This window comes from Condylostylus longicornis, unplaced genomic scaffold, assembly GCF_029603195.1.
Source record: "Condylostylus longicornis isolate FDR11 unplaced genomic scaffold, ASM2960319v2 ptg000027l, whole genome shotgun sequence".
Classification (NCBI taxonomy): Eukaryota; Metazoa; Arthropoda; class Insecta; order Diptera; family Dolichopodidae; genus Condylostylus; species Condylostylus longicornis.
The window spans coordinates 4561563-4583449 of NW_026577996.1; the positions used below are offsets into that span (position 1 = coordinate 4561563).

The window sequence follows — 21887 nt, forward strand, 5'->3', positions numbered from 1 at the left end:
ATTTCCTATATAAAACATTTTAAAATGATTTGTTTACCTTAATCGGAAATTACATAAAAATGGCCAAGGTGACTACAATAATATTTTTTTTTCTTAAATTTAATGACAATTTTCTTAGAATTTTATTCAAATATAAAAATAAAACAAATTGTTTTATTCATTTTAGTAAGTTGATGCTTTTTAATTTTCAACACAAAGGTAATCAAATATTTTATAATGTCGCATAATTTTTCTTCCAAATTAATGTGGACATATTTATTGTTTACCTAATAAAATACAGTAATAAATTTGACATTATAGCAGATTGAAATTTTTTCTTTTAGAATCTACTCTTTTACATTGTAGTAAAAACAATGTTGAAGTATGAAGGTTTAACCAAGTACCTTCCATACAAAAACTTAAAAAAATAATATTAAAATTAAAAGAAACGGTAAAATTTTTGCTCTTTTTTTTGTTGTTGTTTTTGTTGACGTTTGTTCATATATTTTGTTATTTGACAATAGAGCGCGAGTTACATCCTTACCTAACACTAACACATTAAATAATATTGTACCTACTTATAATAAAGTAACAGATATTTTAAGTAAACAAAACGAAACATGTCTTGACAAGTAAAAAGAACAAAGAAAGATAATAACATTATCTAGGTAGACCGTTATTGATGATTGAAACAAAGAATAATAAAAAGACCATCATAATAAAGATTGACAATAATATTAGTATTTTAAAATGTAAAGAAGTTAAGAATAAAGATAAGGATAACCTACTGAAAACAATGTTAATAAACAAAATCAAGAATCAACATGTTGTCAAAACAAATATGATAAAGTATTAGAAAAAGTAAATAAACAAAGTAATAAAAACATGTTTATTCTTGATATTGAAAAATATTAAATTTAAGAAAATGATAAAGAATAAAATATACTTAAATAAATATGACAATATAAAAATATTCCATGTTATTCCTGATAGATAAAATAACAATTTTGTAAATGATCTTGAAAACAAAAGATTGTCTATTAATAATAATAAACAAGATCATGAAATTAAAATAGTATAAATAGAGAAGAAAAATAGTTTTTAATTTAGTAATAGTCTTCAATTCAATAGAGTAATAGTCTTCAATTCAATAGAGTAATAGTCTTCAATTCAATAGAGTAATAGTCTTCAATTCAATAGAGTAATAGTCTTCAATTCAATAGAGTAATAATCTTTAATTCCTTGTTATAAACATAACGTGTAATTTCTCAAATTCAGTTCTTGTATAAAAGAATACTATAATATTGTTAATAAAGAAAATAATAATAATAAATAAAAATTGAATATAAAATAAATTGTGTTCTAATAAATTATTAATAAAATATTGTATTATAAGGTTTTGGTTAAATAAAAATAAAAAGAATAAAAAAAAATATATTTTATATTTTTTTTATATAAATTCGGTTACGTAAATACAAAAGTGGCGCAGTCGGTAGGATCCTCTACCGAAGTAAAAGGATCTAGTGATCGAACCGATTTGCATATTTAATTAAAATAAAAACATTTACGGACACAAAGTAAAATCATTAAAAATTTTTTTTTACGCAGAAACGAAGTAGTGAAATTAATTATTTTATGCCAAAAAATAAAAAAAACAATAAAAATAACCAACCTTACATAAAACACTTAAGTGACAATATTCTAAATATGTTTTCGCAAAACAGTGATACAAAACCAAAGTTGACCCAAAAAGAAGGGCAACAAATTGATCTTCAACAAGAAGAACAAGGTTCTGCACAACAACAACAACAACATATAAGTGAACAACAATTTATGCAACAATATCAACAAATGGCTATTCGACTAGAACAACAAGAACGAGAACTCACAATATTAAGATATACAACTTCAACAGACCATACCAGAAAGGAAATACAATACTTGAGACCATTCAGTGGTGAGGACAATTACTCAATTACATCTTTTATCAACTCCATCGAAGATACTATCAACATCAGCTCAGACTCAGCAACTTACAGGCAATTTATAAAAACCATTTACAACGAGAAAATAACAGGGATAGCAAAACGGAGAATTCTTGACATCGAAGATAGGTGCGATTGGAAACAAATCAAAGATCGACTCAAAAAGGAGTTTAAACCCACAACTCAACTTACAGAGATATCAGCAAAAGCTTTTAATATGAAGGTATGTGATATTGAAGATTTAATTTATAATTTCGATAGTTTAAGAAGTCAAGCACATGAGTTATATCATTTCTCCGAAAAATCGAATGTGGAAGCAAGTCCACAAGTTATAGACCACATGTTAATTTTAGCTATAAAAAGAATGATAGGCGGGTTAGGTCAAAGATTCATTAGCGAAATAAATAATTATCAAGACTTAAAAGACGAACTTTTAAAAATGTCAGACTGTAATGAAATAATTAAGGGGGAGTTTAGAAAAACTTTTAATAAACAAAATAAAAACTTTAGAAATTATAATAATCAACAAAGCAATAATTTTAATAGTAGATACAATAATAAAAGTGTGGGAATAAATCACGGAAATAATAGTTCCAATAATCAATTTGATTCCCCACAAAACAATGGCTATAATAACGTAAATAGATATCATACAAATAACTACCAAGGACGAAACTTAGACTATACAAACCGACAAAACAACCATTTTCAAAATAAAAATTTTAACAGAAATAATAACTATCAAACTGGACATTACTCTGGACATTTTAGACAACAAGATAATAATAGGTTTGGACAGTTCAAAGACAATTCAGGTCAGTATAGACAAAGAACGAATTCGGGTCAATTTAGAAATAATCCCACCAGTCGGGACCATGAGGGTGTCGAACCCATGGAAATAGAAAATATTGAAGGTAGTTCACAAAATTTTCGGGTGAAGCCTCAGACAATAGATTACCCATAATAAAATTAAACATAGAAAATAAGGAAATTAAGTGTTTGGTTGATACGGGATCAACAACTAGTATAATACGTCATGATATTTTAAAATACCCAAAAATAAAACTCGAAAACCCTCTAGTATATTCAACAATTAGCGGAACAAATACAATTTCTCATAAAATAATTACTCCTATTCCTAAAGAAATGAAACAAGTCGGTAATATTCATTGGAAAGTAGTGGATTTATCTAGTAGGTCATATGATGGAATAATCGGACAAAACGTCCTTAATAAATTAAGAGCAAAGATAAATTTAGAAAAAAAATTTGTTGAGATAAATGAAAATAAAATTCGATTTATAGATAGCGGCTATCCACACGAGATAGAAAAAATATTCAATATAGAAATTAATAGACCTTGTCAACCCATACTCGAAAAAATTAGTTTAGATCATTTAAACGACGAAGAGAAGTTAGAAATAGAAAATATTGTAAAAACATATTCGGATGTATTTTTTAAAGAGGGAGACAGATTGACTGCCACTAGCGAGGTAGTACATGAAATAATAACCACGACAAATCAACAAGTCAATACTAAATCTTATAGGTTCCCTAAAATTCATGAGGAGGAGATAAATAAACAATTATTAGAAATGGAAGATCAGAATATAATAGTGAAAAGTAATTCAAAATATAATAGTCCTTTATGGATAGTTCCAAAAAAATTAGACAATTCAGGTGAAAAGAAATGGAGAATAGTAATAGATTATAGGAAATTAAATGAAATAACAATAGACGATAAATTTCCGATACCTAATATTGATGGAATTTTAGACAAACTAGGTAGGTCACAATATTTTACCACTCTGGACCTTGCAAAAGGGTTCCATCAAATTTTAATTAGTCCCGAGGATAGAAAAAAGACAGCTTTTCAAACACCATTAGGGTTTTATGAATTCGTAAGAATGCCGTTCGGTCTAAAGAACGCACCGGCTACCTTTCAGAGACTTATGAATTCGGTCCTTAGGGAGTACATAAACAAAATATGCGTTGTGTATTTAGATGATATTTTAATTTTTAGTACCACATTAAAGGAACACATAGAAAACATTAGGAAAATATTTAATAGACTTAGACAGAAAGGGCTTAAAGTACAAATAGATAAATGCAATTTTATGCGAAAGGAAACGGAATTTTTAGGACACATTTTAACAGCAGAAGGAATAAAACCAAATCCAAATAAAATTAAAGTAATAGAACAGCTCAAATTACCAACTACACAAAAACAGATCAAATCATTCTTAGGCATTACAGGATATTATAGGAAATTTATAAGAGACTACGCGAAAATAGCACATCCGATAACAAAATATTTGAAAAAAAATTGTAAAGTAAATATAAACGATCCAAACTACATAAATGCATTTGAAAAACTTAAGAATTTAATAACCAATCATCCCGTTCTTAAATATCCAAATTTTGAAAGAAATTTTACTCTAACAACTGACGCCAGCAATTTTGCTGTCGGGGCTGTTCTCTCTCAGGAGGGACATCCTATATGCTACGCATCCAGGACATTAAATGACCATGAAAGGAACTACTCTGCTACAGATAAAGAGTTATTGGCAATAGTTTGGGCAACAAATTATTTCAGGCCTTATTTGTATGGAAAAGAATTTGATGTTTTTACTGATCATCAACCATTAAAGTATATGTACGTTAAATATAGAGGACAGGATTTCAGCTCTAGGCACCAAAGGTGGTTGTTAAAATTAGGAGAGTATAAGATTAGGATGGAATATATAAAAGGGAAAGAAAATGTTGCCGCGGATTTTCTTAGTAGAATCAATACAGATACAAATGAAATAAATATGATAGAAGGTAATAATAAAACAATTTCTGAATCGTTAAAAGAACTTACATCTACACCAAGAGAATCAATAACATTCGAAAATATGGAAATAGACGAACAATTAAATTTAGAAAGGGAAGAAAATGGTTCTGTCGATATGCAAACAATACATTCCGCTGAAGAAGAGTTAAATGACCACATTCCTATATTGGAAACAACCGTTAATAGATTTAAAACTCAAATAATACTATTAGAAACAAAAGAAATAGAATTTAGGAAAATTTTTGGTAACAGGAGAATTTTTATTGATAGAAATGATTTAACTAACAACTTACCTGATTTATTAAGAAAGTATATTTCAAAGGGTAGAATAGCAATTTATTCTGAACTTTCTGATCACGAATACAATATATTACAACAAAAAATTAGGGAATTATATTCAAACGACACAACTTTAAAATTTGTCAAATGTAGTTTTTATGCAAAAGATATTGAAAATGAGGAGGACTGTCTTAAACAGGTCTCATTATATCACACCAAAGAATCAGGACATTCAGGTATAATTGAAAATTATGAAAGTTTGAAATCTAAAATATATAGGCCAAATTTAAGGGTACTAATTAATAAAGTTATAAATAATTGTGATACTTGTACAGCAGGTAAATACGATAGAAAACCCATTAAAAAGAAATTCGAATTAACAGAAACCCCAAATGATATAAATCAAATAATTCACATAGATGTATATGTAAATCAAAGGAATTCATTTTTAAATTTCATCGATAAATTCTCAAAACATGTTGTAAGTTTATATTTAGAAGATAGGAATTACCAAACAATGATAGAAAAAATTAGACTTTTCATATCAATAAAAGGGAAAATGAAAAAAATAATATGCGACAACGAATTTAAGAGTATTAATATTCAAGATTTTTGCAAAAATGAGGGTATAGAAATTCATTATGTTAAACCCAATAGCCACACAGGGAATTCAGATGTAGAACGCATAAATAACACCATTACGGAGAAAATAAGGATTTTAAATATTGATAACAAATTGCCTATAAGAGAACAAATGGTTAAAGCAGTAGAATATTATAATAGGAACTACCATTCTACGATTGGAACTTCACCTTTAGAAATACAAGAAGGTAGGGTAGACAAAACAAAGATTTTTAATAGAATGCTTAAAATAAAAACAGGAAGAATAAAAAAAATAAATAAAGGTAGGGAAATATATAAAGAAAAACGACTTGAAGGTTTCATTAAAAATTACAAAGCTCTTCGACACAAACACTTACCAAAATTTCGAAAATTTAAATTAAAAAATATTCATGAATGTAACATTAAGAGACCACTTAAATTCACAGATACTGATAGGGATATTGATATGCTTTCTGACAATAATACCAATCAACGGACGACTACTAGTACAGGAAATAAATAACGAAGTAGGATTTACGACTATAAGAGTTGATACGGTAAAACTAGTAACAAAGACAAATATTATTTTACACTTAATAAATCCAACAGAAATTTTAAAAATAATAAATAACATGGAAATAAATATAGAAAATAGAGACATAAGAAACAAAGACCTATTACTAACAGAACTTAAAGACTTGACACACAGAATACACACACTAATACCCAGACATAATAGAAGAAGACGAGGACTTTTGAACGTTATTGGCAGTACATCAAAATGGTTGTTTGGTACTATGGACGAAGAAGACAGATGTAATATTGAACGACACTTAAATAATATAGATATTAATAACCATAATTTAATAAACAATATAAATAGCCAAATAAAAATAAATAGTCAATTTAACGAAACTTTGAAACAATTAGAAAAAGTTATATTAGATGACAGGAAATTAATACTAGGAGAACTTGATAAAATTAATATAAATATTAAAGACAGTTTATTTAATGACCAACTTTTAAAGATTCAAGTTTTAAAAAATAAAGTAGAAATTATACAAGAGAATTTAGCGTCTGCTAGGCATGGAATTTTACATCCCAGCATACTGACTAATTCGGAAATAGAAGAATACAAAATAGATTTTGAGAAAATGCAATATATTAAATTAGGAGTCACTAAATTTAAAAACAATTATATAATTTTTGCAATTAAAATACCTAAAACTTTTACGGAAGTCCAGGCAAAAATAATAATACCTGTTCCGAATAAAATAAATAAGGAAATTGATTATGTATCAGAGAAAATTATAGAATTTTATAATAAAACTTACAAATATGAACCATTAAAAACATTAAATGAATTAAGTCAATCTAAACATTGTATTTTTCAAAATAATTGCAAATTAGTAAAAAACGTATTATTAGAAACAATAGAAATTGACGAGGAAACAATAATTGTAAAAAATGCACATGATTTACCAATTCAACAAAATTGTGATGGTAGAAAAATAATTCTTAATGGTAATGTATTAATTCATTACAACAACTGTACTTTAAAAATATTAGATAACGAATTTTCTAATACCAGAGATATTGTAAAAGAAAGGTTTTATTACCCAAACACGATTAATAATATAAATTTTACAGACAAAATTACATTTCAAGATATAATTTTAAAATTTGAAAATAATATTAAAGAAATAAAGGAATCAACAAATAATTCTAAAACTATGTCAATAGGGCAAAATATAATAATGTTAACAATTTTGAAAATAATGTCAGTCCCATTAACGATTCTTATCATGTATTGTACAAAGAAATTTTTCTGTTCTAAAAATGGAATTCAGGAGAATTCCAGACTAAGGGGGGGAGAAGTTACATCCTTACCTAACACTAACACATTAAATAATATTGTACCTACTTATAATAAAGTAACAGATATTTTAAGTAAACAAAACGAAACATGTCTTGACAAGTAAAAAGAACAAAGAAAGATAATAACATTATCTAGGTAGACCGTTATTGATGATTGAAACAAAGAATAATAAAAAGACCATCATAATAAAGATTGACAATAATATTAGTATTTTAAAATGTAAAGAAGTTAAGAATAAAGATAAGGATAACCTACTGAAAACAATGTTAATAAACAAAATCAAGAATCAACATGTTGTCAAAACAAATATGATAAAGTATTAGAAAAAGTAAATAAACAAAGTAATAAAAACATGTTTATTCTTGATATTGAAAAATATTAAATTTAAGAAAATGATAAAGAATAAAATATACTTAAATAAATATGACAATATAAAAATATTCCATGTTATTCCTGATAGATAAAATAACAATTTTGTAAATGATCTTGAAAACAAAAGATTGTCTATTAATAATAATAAACAAGATCATGAAATTAAAATAGTATAAATAGAGAAGAAAAATAGTTTTTAATTTAGTAATAGTCTTCAATTCAATAGAGTAATAGTCTTCAATTCAATAGAGTAATAGTCTTCAATTCAATAGAGTAATAGTCTTCAATTCAATAGAGTAATAGTCTTCAATTCAATAGAGTAATAATCTTTAATTCCTTGTTATAAACATAACGTGTAATTTCTCAAATTCAGTTCTTGTATAAAAGAATACTATAATATTGTTAATAAAGAAAATAATAATAATAAATAAAAATTGAATATAAAATAAATTGTGTTCTAATAAATTATTAATAAAATATTGTATTATAAGGTTTTGGTTAAATAAAAATAAAAAGAATAAAAAAAAATATATTTTATATTTTTTTTATATAAATTCGGTTACGTAAATACAAAAGTCGCGCGCCAATCTATTAATTTTTTTCTTGTATATTTATTAATTTTTTTTCTATTTTCTGTGTTCTGAACTTATGATAGGTTCACTGGTGATATAAAAAACAAGAGAGACAACCAATTCAAAATATTTAAGTGTATTTAATTTGAAATTTTTATATTTTTTTATATTGTTATTAAAGTTCGCCAAAGTCATAACTTATTTTAAACCATTTTTTTTCTTCTAAAAATAAAATTTATAATGTTGTCATTATAAATTCACCTCTTTTGGTTCTTTTTAGGTTAAAATGAGTACATTTTTTTTTATTAAATGGAAGTTAGGATAGAAATAAATATTAAAAAATTATGAAAAAAGCTCACAATAACTTCAATTTTTTTTTTTTATTAAAAAACTTAAAAATTGAAAAAATTGTAATAAATGGTCATGCAAAATAACAAAAGACGGAGAGTATTGAATGTCGTGATAATTGAAAATTTTAATAGTGTATAATTTAATCGTGTGTGTGTGTTTGTACGTTTGTTGGCGGCAAAAGAACGTTGTAACCCTAGTGAAGAATCTTTCATTGTTTATTAAAATTATGCAAAGCTTTTTGTGCGCTATAAAATTAATTGCTTATAATTAAAATAAATTATTTAATTTTTGTTATTAAATTTTTTGTATAAAAAAGAAAAATTAAAAAAAAAAAATTATGGAAGTGCAATTTTTTCCAATTAGAGAATTTGTTTTTTTTTTATAATTTGTTAAAATTTTGACAATGACAGATGTCAGTCAAAGCTATTTAATATGAGTAGATATCTGTCAAAATATAAGTCAAAGTACAGCTTTGTACTACGCTAAAATTGAAATTTATATTGCTGTCATTGTAGTTTATTAATGCTAAGTCAGCGCATATTTTAGGCATTGAGCGTTATTTTGTTTGTTCTAAAAAGCTTCGAAAAATTTCTAGCGCTTTATTTTCTCTTAACTTGAAAATTCTAAACTAATTTAATTTTTATTAGAATTTATTTTTTATTCAAATAATAAAAAATTTTCTATCATACTCAAAAACTATTTTATAAATTATGGAAGAAAAATTAAAGAATAACCTTAAGTCACGATCGTTTTAACACACCGGTATTTTTTTTTTTTCTCTTTATTACTTTTGAGTATACCCTTTTGAAAAATTGACATAAATGAAATACATATATTGATAGAGAGGGCAGCACATATTATTTCGTCATTACATTGGCGCCAAAAAATTTAACTAAACTTGAGAAAAAACTTAAATTGTAGTACGGTTGTAATTCGCGCCATTTTTGTTTCAATTGATTTTATTTATAGCTGTTAATTTTCATTACTTAAACCTAAAACAAAAAAATATGAGTTAAATTTTTTTTGTTGTAATTTATTTACAATATAACGTTTATGCAAATAATTTTTTATTGACAGATCTAGTATGGTTCACGTTTTCTTTTTCGAAAAAAAAAAAAAAAATTTGAGATTTCTTTTATTTTTCGTTTCATTAAACTTTTTGCTTATTTATGCGCGATATTGTATAGAGGAACAAAAACTGATTTGCGAATAAGTTTAGATCAAATTTTTATTCTCATTTTATCTATATATATGGTTAATTGTTAATTTGATATTGTTCAGTATGTTCATTGTCTCTTTTTCTTTAAACTCAATATTTATTAATGTGCTAGTAAAGGCAAGATCAAGATAAAAATGTAATTTATATGTAGAATAGCGCATACATTTTCTATATATGAGCTTTGGCATATTTAGAGTAATTAATTAGTCACGATTTTTAATTTTGCCTGCGCCTGCCATTATAAAAAGGACTTAATTAAAATATAATATACTAAAGAAAAGAAAAAAAAGGGTAAGTTTAAGTAAGTAATTATGAAAGCTTTAAAATTTATTACAAATTCAAATTCTATATTGTATTTTTACTCCAATTGTAAATTATTAGGTTATAAGCATTGTTTTTTGCACACTAGACCTATAATAAATTAGTAAGTTATGTACTCGTACATATACGAAATATTAATTTGCGTGATAAATGAATAAATTTTTTTTTATTAATTTTCAATTTTACTATTTCAGTGGCGATTATATAATAATTTATAATTAAAGCGAATATCAGTTGCGATTAACACTAATAAATTACTAATCTTAGTAGATTTTCAAATAAATTAAGAAACTTGAAAAGGGATTTTTATTTCATTGGAAATATGAGCAGGGAACTTGTAAAATTTATTTCACACCTTAAGTTTTAAAACATTCTAAAAATAAATTGAAAAATATTAAATGTTTTTCGGGATTTATTCGTTGTTTATTAAGTGACTAATATGAAAATATTAATCTGAATTATTTAGTAAAAAATTATCAATTTCAATTTTACTAAAAAAAAAATTATTATTTTGGAGGGAAAAAAATTATTACCATTTTGATTTTTTTTTTTCTCATTTTATTTTTTAGAGTTAGGTCTTTGGCAATGTGTAATTCTTTAAATTTATATTGATTGGTGCAATTATTTCTACGATATTGATTTAATTATGTAATTTTTATAATTGTATAAAGAACTACTTTTAAATATTTGAAAAATATTGAAAAAATTATAAAAGGAGCAAAGATTAATTATTGTTTTAGATGAGATAAATAGAAAAAATATTGAGCAATTAAACTGTTTTTGGACTTTTAATTTTAAAATTTTAAATAGATCAATTAATTTTGCGACACAGACAGTTACGACACGCTATATTTAAAGGGAATTCTAGCGTTCAATGTCCTGTGTAGACTGATGCTAGACTGGCAATGCTCCCCTGAGACATCGCCATGAGCCATTCTACATGTAGACAGACTAATGGGAAGAAAAATTCGTTCTCACACGGAAATGTAAATGACTGAGTCAGTTTTAGCCAGCTTATTCGCCTGTTCATTTCCCACTATATTTTGATGGTCCGAGATTGAAAAAGGTGTAACACGCAGACAACCGCCAACTCGCGGTTGCATTGAAATTTGCCTTATATTAAGAAAAGATTCTGCCTAGTCCATACAATCTGGAACTAAAAAATTCTTGATACTATAATTTGTAAAAATTGTGTGTTTTTAAATAAATTTGAAATTTCTAATTGCATGATTTTATCAATTTAATTTTAAAATTTAAAATTACAAAATTGAAAATGGTGAAAATTCAAAATAAATTTTTCAGGCATATTTGAATGGAAATTCTACTATCTAGACAACATTAAATTAAAATTTTCAAATTTTAAAAATTAATTTTTTTTTTAATTTAACAATTGACAACTTTTATTTCTTTTATCTTTTTAATTAACATTAAAAGAAACAAATTCAAAAGATTCCGTCAATTTAAAATATCGTAATTTTTTTTGAAATGAAAACTGGATTTTTTTTACATATTTTTTTAACAATTATTAGTAAAAGTACAAATGTAGTATCGTAAGTATCAACAATTATTTTTATCTTTTAATAAAAATCTAAATAGGCACATATACATATATACATACTATAGTCTCTGACATTTGTATGACATTTGATCAAATTTGAAATTACCGTACAGCTACAATGTTTTAATTATGTGAGGTATGCTGCATACATGAGAACTTTTGTCTTAATCGTTTCCTTATAATTTTATATTCGATATTCTCATATTATGCTATTGTTGCAAAAATACATGATCCGTACATGGAGATCTTGTATAATAAATTTCTAAATGTAGATGTAAGGTTAATTTTTATAAAATTTCAATGGTGTGAGTTATAAAATTTTTAAACAATGGTAATTGAATTTAATCAAATGTTCTGACAAGAAATAAAAAATTAAAGGAAGAAGAACGAACTTATTTTGTGTAATTAAAAATATTTGGAGTTTGGAAGGCTCATACATATGACATATATAAAAATGAATTTTATTTGCTATAAAAGTTGGCTTCAGTATGGAGGGCTTCCTTAGAACTTAATACAAACGATTAGAGCTTATTCCCAATTAATTCAAAATTTGACTTTCATTTGATCATTCACGATTCGAAATGTCAAATTTACTTGTCAAACACAAGTACGAGTACTTTCAATTTTACTGTACAATATTCAACTTTAATTGAAATTTAATATCATTTTACATATTCATTGTACACTTTTATATTAACAAACTTATTTTATATTCAAAAAATTTATTTATATTGTTAATAATAGCATTCTGAAATCTTATACAAGTGACAGACAACTTTTTTTTTTTCAAAAAAAATTAACATCCTATCATCGTAAATTCACTCATTCAATATTGCGATAGATAAATGCAATTGGTTAAAGATTGAAGGAAGAACAAGAAAAAAAAAACGAAAAATTTTATATAACATGAAACAAGTCAAATGTAGTGTTGACTTGAAAAAGCAACACGCAGCAAAAACAGAAGCAAAAAAAAAATTCAATCAATGATTGTAAAAACTCCTTCAATAAATTGAATTGAAAATAATAACTACGCAGTAAGATAAAAAAAGAAAATAAAAACAATAAGACACAATTTTAACTTTAGATGGCAGTATACTCGTATAACAGATATTGATGTTATGTTTAATGATTTAATGTCAATTTTTTTTTTTACCATAATACAAAGCTGTTGGATTACACAAAATTCTATTGCATGTATACTTGCATGCATAACATAATAGAGTGCAATCGAACATAATAACAATGTGACATTTTGATTATACACAAAAAAAAAATTAGAAGAACAAAATTAAATAATAAATTAAATGAAAATATAATAATAAATCTTTAAAATAAAAGAGTCATTTGAATTACACGCTTTTGCATCTTAAATATTCTTTTGTTTTTTTTTCTATTGAAATTTTGACAAAAGCAAAAAAATATAGAATAATTAAATAATCATTATATTTATTTTTCTTTTGAATTTCTTTTAAGGGTAACACTCGAAAATATTTCCGGAGAAGACGGCTTTATATGGAAATATGTGTTATAAAATATAGAGGAGCAAAAACTAAGATACCAAACGAATCGGAATATATTGGGCTTACTATGATGCGGCAAAAGAGTTAAAATATTTTTGACAATTTTTAATGGAATTTGGTTCATAATCCGGTCTTATAGATGATACTATATACAATGATAACTAGAGCGGTCATAAACTAGCACTCATATCCTTTGTGATTGTGTAATTAACCATTTGGAATTGACATTTGGAATTCTGAATTGAATAATAATTAATATTTGAAATTAAAAGAATATTTAAGAAATATGCGGTATGTGTTTGTAAAAGTAATAAAGAGTTAATACAAGAATATATAAAAATTTTCATGACAGTCAAAATTTCAATCAACAATCTAACATGAGTAATTTTCTAGTCTGACACACTTACGAATCAAAATTAAATAAAAATTTGTTTCGTTCAACAGCAAATCGCAATCATTTGTTCTCGATTACAAAATTTTGTCTGTCTTCTAAAATTTTAAATTAGTAATTTTGAATCCTAGTTTTTCTTCAATAATTTTTGAAGAATAATTTTTTCTTTTCAACATTTTATATTCTTAAAAATACCAGACATGTGCGTTAATGATTTAATATTCATTAACAAGATCAAGTTTTGAGCATTGCATATGTTTAGGCGAACATTTTTTTGTTTTTTTTGTATAAACTAAGTAAAAATCATAAAATTTTTCACATTACATTTTCAAAAATACTAAATATTTTTCAATTTAATTCCAATTTAATATTTTGACTGAAAAAATAAATTCAATCAATTTTAATCTTACATTTGCAGTTTCGGAATTATAAGATGTTGAAAATTCAAATTTTTACGAATTCCAGGCGGTGAGGTGAGTTGAGGTTGATGATAAATTTTTTTTTTCAAAAGAACAATTCTCTTAGCCCTCCAGTTCACTGTTTAGAAAACACTTAAAAAAACTAAATCGGATTAAATTTGCAAAATTTATACAAAAAATTTCAATATTTTTTAAGAAGAAAAAAAACGCACTATGAAAAGCAAAAAATTTTTTTTTCTTGAACAATGCTCTATCATTAATAAAATGTTCCGATTAATGTTCAGAACTTTAAATTTATAGTGTTATTCAATTGTTTTGTCCATAAAAAATTTACGTTAATGGTGCGAGATTGTTATATTTAACAAGTCTTTGAAAAAAAAATAAAAATAAAAATAAAATTTATATACAAAAACTTTTCACTTTTTCAATTTTCAATTTTCAATGTGCGGGGCATTTAACTTTTGAATTGTGGGAATCAAAAATTCATTCTTGTTTTCTGCGCACATATAGAAATTTTTTGGACCAGAAAGGAAATTTTTTTTTTAATATTATAATCGGTAAGATGTTAAGCTCTATGTTATTTTAGGTCGTTTTCTTGAAAATGGAATTAAAAAAATTTCCTTGGATACAAAACTAAACGGCCTTATATATGAGAATTCAGATCAATGATTTGTTGTGCGATATAAAAATTTTAAATTTTGTATTTAACCATATTTCATTTGAAGCGTTTTTAATCACCAATTGTTATACTTTTGGTGTTTATTTGATGTGTGTGATTTCGTGAATTTTGGTTTAAATTTTTTTTTTTTTTTATAAAATATTTTTATGTGAAAGCATTTGAAATGGAAAGTTTTTATTGTATTTGTTCTTAATGTTGATTAATAAAAATTATTCTTTTTGGTCTGGTTTTTTGTTTAAGGTGAAATGGTCTGTCATAATGGACACATGTATATGAAAATATGAATTGGGGGGGTATATCCGAAATACAATTGAAATTTAATTTAAGAAATATTGGTATTTGTTGTTTTTAGAACGTAACGTTAATATGGTCTTAACCCAATTTTTTTTCTTTATTATTTATTATTGTTTAATTTGATATGAAAATAAATAAGAATTAATTATAGAAATTTTTAACAATTTATAGAAATATGGCTGAGATATTGGAAGATTTTTATATACAATATTCATATATGTTATTTGCTTATGAGAATAAGTTTCTATTATCTTTGATTTAAATCACTAAATTTTGAAATTAATTAAATTTATTTAAAAAAATCACATCAATCACGTCAATCGTTTTCATTTGCAAATATAACATTTATATATAAATAAAGCACTTGCGTTAGCAACAAATACTGAAATTCATGACGATAGCGTGAAAAATTATTGAAATTCATGACCTTTGCAAATTGTGTACAAAAAATGTTCTAAGACAATAATAAACAGGCGAGCTCGCACTCGAAAGTGGAATCAGATCTGAAATAAACAAAAAATGTAAATTCTTAAAAATTTTTCTTAACATACATTATTGAACAGCTTAATAAAACTTGATGTATTCATTAATCTTCCAAATTTATTCAATTTATTCAATCGAACCCCTCACATAATAATTTCACATAAACTTAACATTACCATAGTATGGGTTAACTCTCCTACAATTCAAAAAACACAAATAAAAAAAATTTTCGAATTTAATTTTATAATTGAGTGATTTAAGAAATTTCGAATCAATTTGATTTTTTCTCTATTATTTTATTTGTTGACCTTACAGACATATCCTATTAGAAAGTTCAAAATTCAAATTAATTAACATTAAAATCAAATCAAATAAGATTTAAAAATATCGCTAGTAAGTAAAAGTTTTAAAATATTAAATAAAAAGAAAACAATTACCTATAAATTTACTTCAAAAAAAAAATTCAAATAAAATAATTTTTACTTTTCTGGTTTTTTAGTTAAACCTGGTTCAAATTCAAAATTTACCATTTTATAGCATTCAAATACGATATTAATCGCTGAAGATATTATGTGACTTCATTGGAACAAATAAAATATTGATGGAATCCTTTAAATCAGTCACCAATCAATTTAAGTGTATTTTTATTTTGAAAAAAGACAACTTAATAAAATCAGTTAAAAACAAAATCAAATTGTAAACGCCATCATTACCATATTTGGGTTAAAATTGAGAAAACAAATGAAGATGAAGAAAAAAAAAAAAAACTTGTTATATTTTTTAGTTGTTGAGAAAATATATTTAATCTCATCTAGAATGGTGTGTAAAACTTTTACTTTAAAATTTTAAAATCAATGAAAATTTGAAAAAAAACAAAAATCCTTTTTACAATTAAATTCAATTTTGTGAACATAAAATAGAGTTTTGTGGTTTTTTTACTGTTAAATTTTCCTTAAACGTTCGGATAATTGGCAATAAAAGTTGACTAATTCCGAATTTTCTACTTATTTTGTTGAATACACTTATTTTATATGTAGTTGGTCTTTTAGTTACTATGATTACATTTCTGTCAATCTCTTTATTACCCATTGTATAATTTTTATATGAATGAAAATAAGATTAAGATGATTTTATATTACCTTTGTATAAAAACAAAAACAGTGCTGACATTAAAATGTTATCTTTAATCTCTTTTTTTTTTAAACAATTTGTTATTTTTCTTGTTTAAAATATAAAATGAAATTGTAATTGCAAAATTTATCCACTCTAGGATATTTAAGAAAGTATTATCTAAAAAAAAAACTAGAATTGAAGGCGTGAGAAGCTAGATAGTTGCTCACTTAAAAAACTTGACAAATATTGTGAATATTATAAAAACAAAGACATTGTGTATATAGTCAGTGTGCGTACATAGACAGTGAGAAATTAAATTTTAACTAGAAAATAAAAATTCTTAACGTTTTATGCGACATGTGGCTCCTAGCTAGATTGTTGTATAAAATGCTGCAACTCAAAAAATTGAAATTTTTTTTTTTTAATCTTTTGCCATTACCAAGTCTAATTAGGATTTGTTGTCAACTCTTTAGAAAGAAAGGCAAGTTCAACTCTTCAACTTTTGAAATTAAAATAGAGTTAAAAGCTGGCAAGATTTCTGACTCAGTTAAACAGGTGTCACTACTACAAATTTTTTGAAAAATTTATTGAATTAATAAAATTTATCCTTATTATGATGTCAAATTTAAGTTATGAACGTAATAGAAAATTCATAATAAATTTTTGCTTTCTGTTTGTTGACAAAAAAATTTTTTTTTTCCAATGAAAAGTACAATGAAGGTGGTTCAATTTTTTGTCTTTTTCTAAATATATATATACATAGTTATAAAAATATGGGAATAGATTAAAAAATAAAATTGTAATCATAAATTTTCAATTACAATGCAACAATAATTTTACGATATAAAAAATTGGTAATTGAAAAATGAAATTTTTAAAGGATATTTTTTTGTCTCTTTTCTTCTTAAACAATAATCTAAGAATCTGTCATATTATTTATGACTTGTTTTTTTAAATAGAAAATTTTTTCATTAATTTTTTTTTTGGTTTCTTAATCGAATATAAAGTGAAATTTTCCTATTAAATTTAATAGGAAAAGTTAATAAAATATTCAAAAAAAAATTGATTTTTTTTTTTGTTTTTTATTAAAAGTAATAATTTTTTATTTATATTTCGTATTTTAAATTGAAAACCAAAAATTCAAATTAATAAAAAAAACCAAAAATTCAAATTAATTGAGAAAGTGATTGATAACAACTCACAAAATACATTATTGAATGAGGTTTTTTTTTTTTTGCATTATCCTAAATATATGCAATTTTATTTTTATAATTCAAAAATATTTTTGTTCATTCTTTGGAAAATTCAAAATTATCTTTAATTTTAAACAGAAATAAGAAATGTTTCCGCTTTAAGTTTCTTAAATTATTAAAAGAATGTAGCTAAACAAAGATAAAATAAATTTGAGGAAATTATTTTTTTTTTTTATTTTTTTAGTAACACAAAGAAACGAAAAAGTATTTTAATTTGAGTAACAGTAAGAAATTGTGTTGAAATAACTTGTTGCAAAAATATTGCATACATTTAGGATGTAGAAAAATTTTATTAAATAAAATTTGAGTGGGAAAATTGAGTGATTTTCGTTTCTGTTTGGAATAAATTGAAAATACCTAAACATAAATTTTTTCGGTTTAACGATGAATGGCTGTAAAAAATTGGATGAAAGAATTTAAGTATAATTAAACTAGAGTATAATGAAGATTGTACCATCAAATGTAAGTATTAATCAGTACACAAAATTTTGTACCTTAGATGTAAATAAACCTTCACAATACAAGTTAAAAAAATTTTAAATTATCGAGGTTTAGAAATTTTTAAAAGAAATCAAACTAAAAATTAAAATTTCCAACATCTTAATATAGCATAATTCCACCTTATATGTATATCAAAATTTTCTAACCAATTTTAATTATATCGAGCATTGTAACTGATCTACTTTCTCAAAAACTTATTTCAAATTTTGATTTGTCTTAAGATTTCTATATAAAGATTTCAATATCTACATACTTTTGTATTTTGGATAGCAGCTTCAAGAGAATTTGAATATAATATAATAAAAACTTTATAAATTATGTTTCCATGCCTAAATTCTATAAATTTTCTTAGTCTGGTGAAGTTTTAAGGTAACTACATTGCACACAATTTCATAAAATTAATAATTTTACTCCAGTTTCATCATTAATATCGGATTATCTGCAAAAGATACGTTATTTAATGACCAGGATTAAAATCTTTAGGCCTTACAATATAAAATTTATATTTTTATGATTTTGTAATCATTATTTAAAAAATCTAAATAATGATTACAAAATCAAGAAATTTTCTAGAATAAAGAACTATTTCAGAGCAATACCTAATTGTTCATCGAACACAAAAAAATCTAAATAATATCGACAATTAAAGAATTAATATGAATATACAAAATCATTGAAAATATCCAAAAAACAGTCATCGTAAATTTATAAAAAAAATAACAAAAACAAAACTTAACTATATTTTCACAGGAACTTCAAATAACATGCAAATTAAGGTCATTCGATTTAAAAAACAAAAAAAAAGCCAACAAAGCAACAGAAAAATTTTGACTCATTTTTATGAATCAATTTTCCTCTGCAACAATTCATTGCGTTTCCTTTTTTAAAAAATGCATGTAGGTACAAAACAAATTGTTTTCGCGCAAATACCAAAATCGAGAAGACGTCCACCACCGTTCTGTGAAAAACAAGAGCCAAATTTTACCTACTGTTGAAATGTTCAAAGATGTGTAATAAATTTTGTAACAAATTTTTAACATTAAGAATTTAGTTGTCTGCTAAATGAGAAATGAGAAATTGGAAGTTTTGAAATATTCAATAAATGGTAAAGGATTTTGTTCAGTGAAACATTTGAACAAATTTAAAAGCGTATTTGACCGTAGCTATTGTAAAATGAATCAGAATATCAGGTTCAGAACAAAATTCGGTATTCAAGAGCAACAGTAGCGTATCTTGATTTTTTATTGCAGTATTTTACATAGAATAGAAAATAATTCACTTACTTTTCTTCATCGAATTCATTTATTCAATTTCTCCTGGCTTCAGCTTTAATATAGCAATTTTTAAATAAATTAATTTAAATTACACATTAAAAGTTCCAAATTAAGAAATAAACTCAATTGAAAATTAAATAAATAAGAAATACAGAATATTGTGCATTTATACAGACTACTAGATCATAAAATTTTTTGAATATGAGCTTCCCCAACAAAATTATTAAATAAAATATGAAATATTTTGCAGTTTGACATTTTGCTGTCATAAATATATTACTCGTTACATAAAACAACAATAATTGTATTCTTTTTTAAGTAAACTTCAAATTTGTAATTGAAAATGTATGACACAGTCTCGGCACTGTCATGTATATAATAACGGTGCATAGCATGTCATGTCAATATTTTGTCATTTAATATATTAAAAAGCTTTTATGTAACATACCATAAAGTTGCAACAAAATATTTTACACATTCATTTTTATTTTTACAATTTAAATAAGAAAAAAAAGAGAAAAAATCATACAAAAAAATCAGAAAAATGAGCAAAATTATGATGATGATGACAGAAAACGTAGAGAAGTCAAAATCGCATTCAAAATTGTCACAATTAACACACAAAGCACACAACTGTACAACATGAAAAAGCTGTAAAATTTCAATTTTAGTGGCCCACTTTTATTTTTGTTTGTTTTGTTCTTTTAAAAGTGAATCTTTACGTTTGATTACAAGTTTTAATTTTTGTTTATTTTTTTTTTCTTGTAGAAAGCAAATTTGGATACTTCAAGACTAATGATGTGTAGACCTTATCTAAATTAAAAAATTTCTTGTGATTTTATTTTTGTTTTTTAACACTTAACACTTTGAAAACAAAACAACAAAAGGAACAAAACAAAAGTTTTTTTACCTTACTTTTTAGTTTTAAAATTTTTGATTTTTTTTTTTCCGGGTGTTGTTGATTCTTTTATCAGTATGTCTTTTGAAAATTATGTGACAGAGAAAAAATTATGAATCTTTCTCTGATGTTGGAAATTATATTATTATTGTGACATGAAAACTGTTGAGTGAAATCATTAATATTGAATTAAAAGTATATAAAATGGGTGAAATCGTAAGATATATGTATATACAATTACTTTGACAGGAGAGTGGAGTAGATGTTGGAAGATCATTGTGAATAGTTTTTGAATTGAAGGTTTAATCGTAAATTTTATCCGATTTCAATTCCTGAGCTGAAATTAAAAAACTACAAAATTTAAAATAAATCTTAAATAAAAGTTTAAATTAAAATTTGCTCGCAAGTAATTTTCAAATTCATATAAACAGGAACACCCAGTAAAACACTGAATTTCAGAAAATCACAATGTGACAACACAATTATTGAGAGAAAAAATCATGAATATTATACGATATTAACGACAAACAGAGCAGTAAAATAAGTGAAATTACAATAAAGTAATGAACCAATAAAATAATTCTAAAATGCAATTATAGCATTAGAACAGTAACATTAAGATTAAAAATTTTTACATTATTGATTCATTTGATTTAGCCCTTTTATATTCAACAATCAGCCAATAAGCTCAATTACTTGTCAAAATCATGATTCACAATAGTAACACTGATATAAGCTAAATTTCGTGTTATTTACAATTAAGAAACTAACAATTAATATGTTCGAAATACAGATATCATAAGTTATCGGACGAAAAGAACTTATTAAAACTTAAAAATCTAATGATAATTCACAATAAAATTTAAAAGAGTAACTTAGAAAATACAATCCCCTTATCAAAATCAACAATTATATTTAACAATATTATTCACAATTTAGTATATTTTGCGTGAATTATATATGACAAAAATGTCTTCCCTTATACAATAAATCATTTTTCTTATATGACACACAATTAATTTAAAGTTGAAAGTTTAAAATTAAATTTCAATATTTCCCGATAATTTCAATTAAGATTAACTTATTTTATTAATGTAACACCAAATTTTT

The 21887-nt window shown here is 24.2% G+C and overlaps 1 protein-coding gene across 1 annotated transcript in view; it reads right to left on the minus strand.

The window, feature by feature from the left end:
* Positions 1-15709: 15709 nt before the first annotated feature.
* LOC129607500 (protein Shroom-like) overlaps positions 15710-21887 on the minus strand; it is a 35262-nt gene continuing 29084 nt past the window's right edge. The window contains exon 5 of the mRNA XM_055518529.1: positions 15710-15758. Within this exon, the coding sequence (XP_055374504.1) occupies positions 15710-15758 (49 nt within the window). The remainder of the gene's footprint in view (positions 15759-21887) is intronic.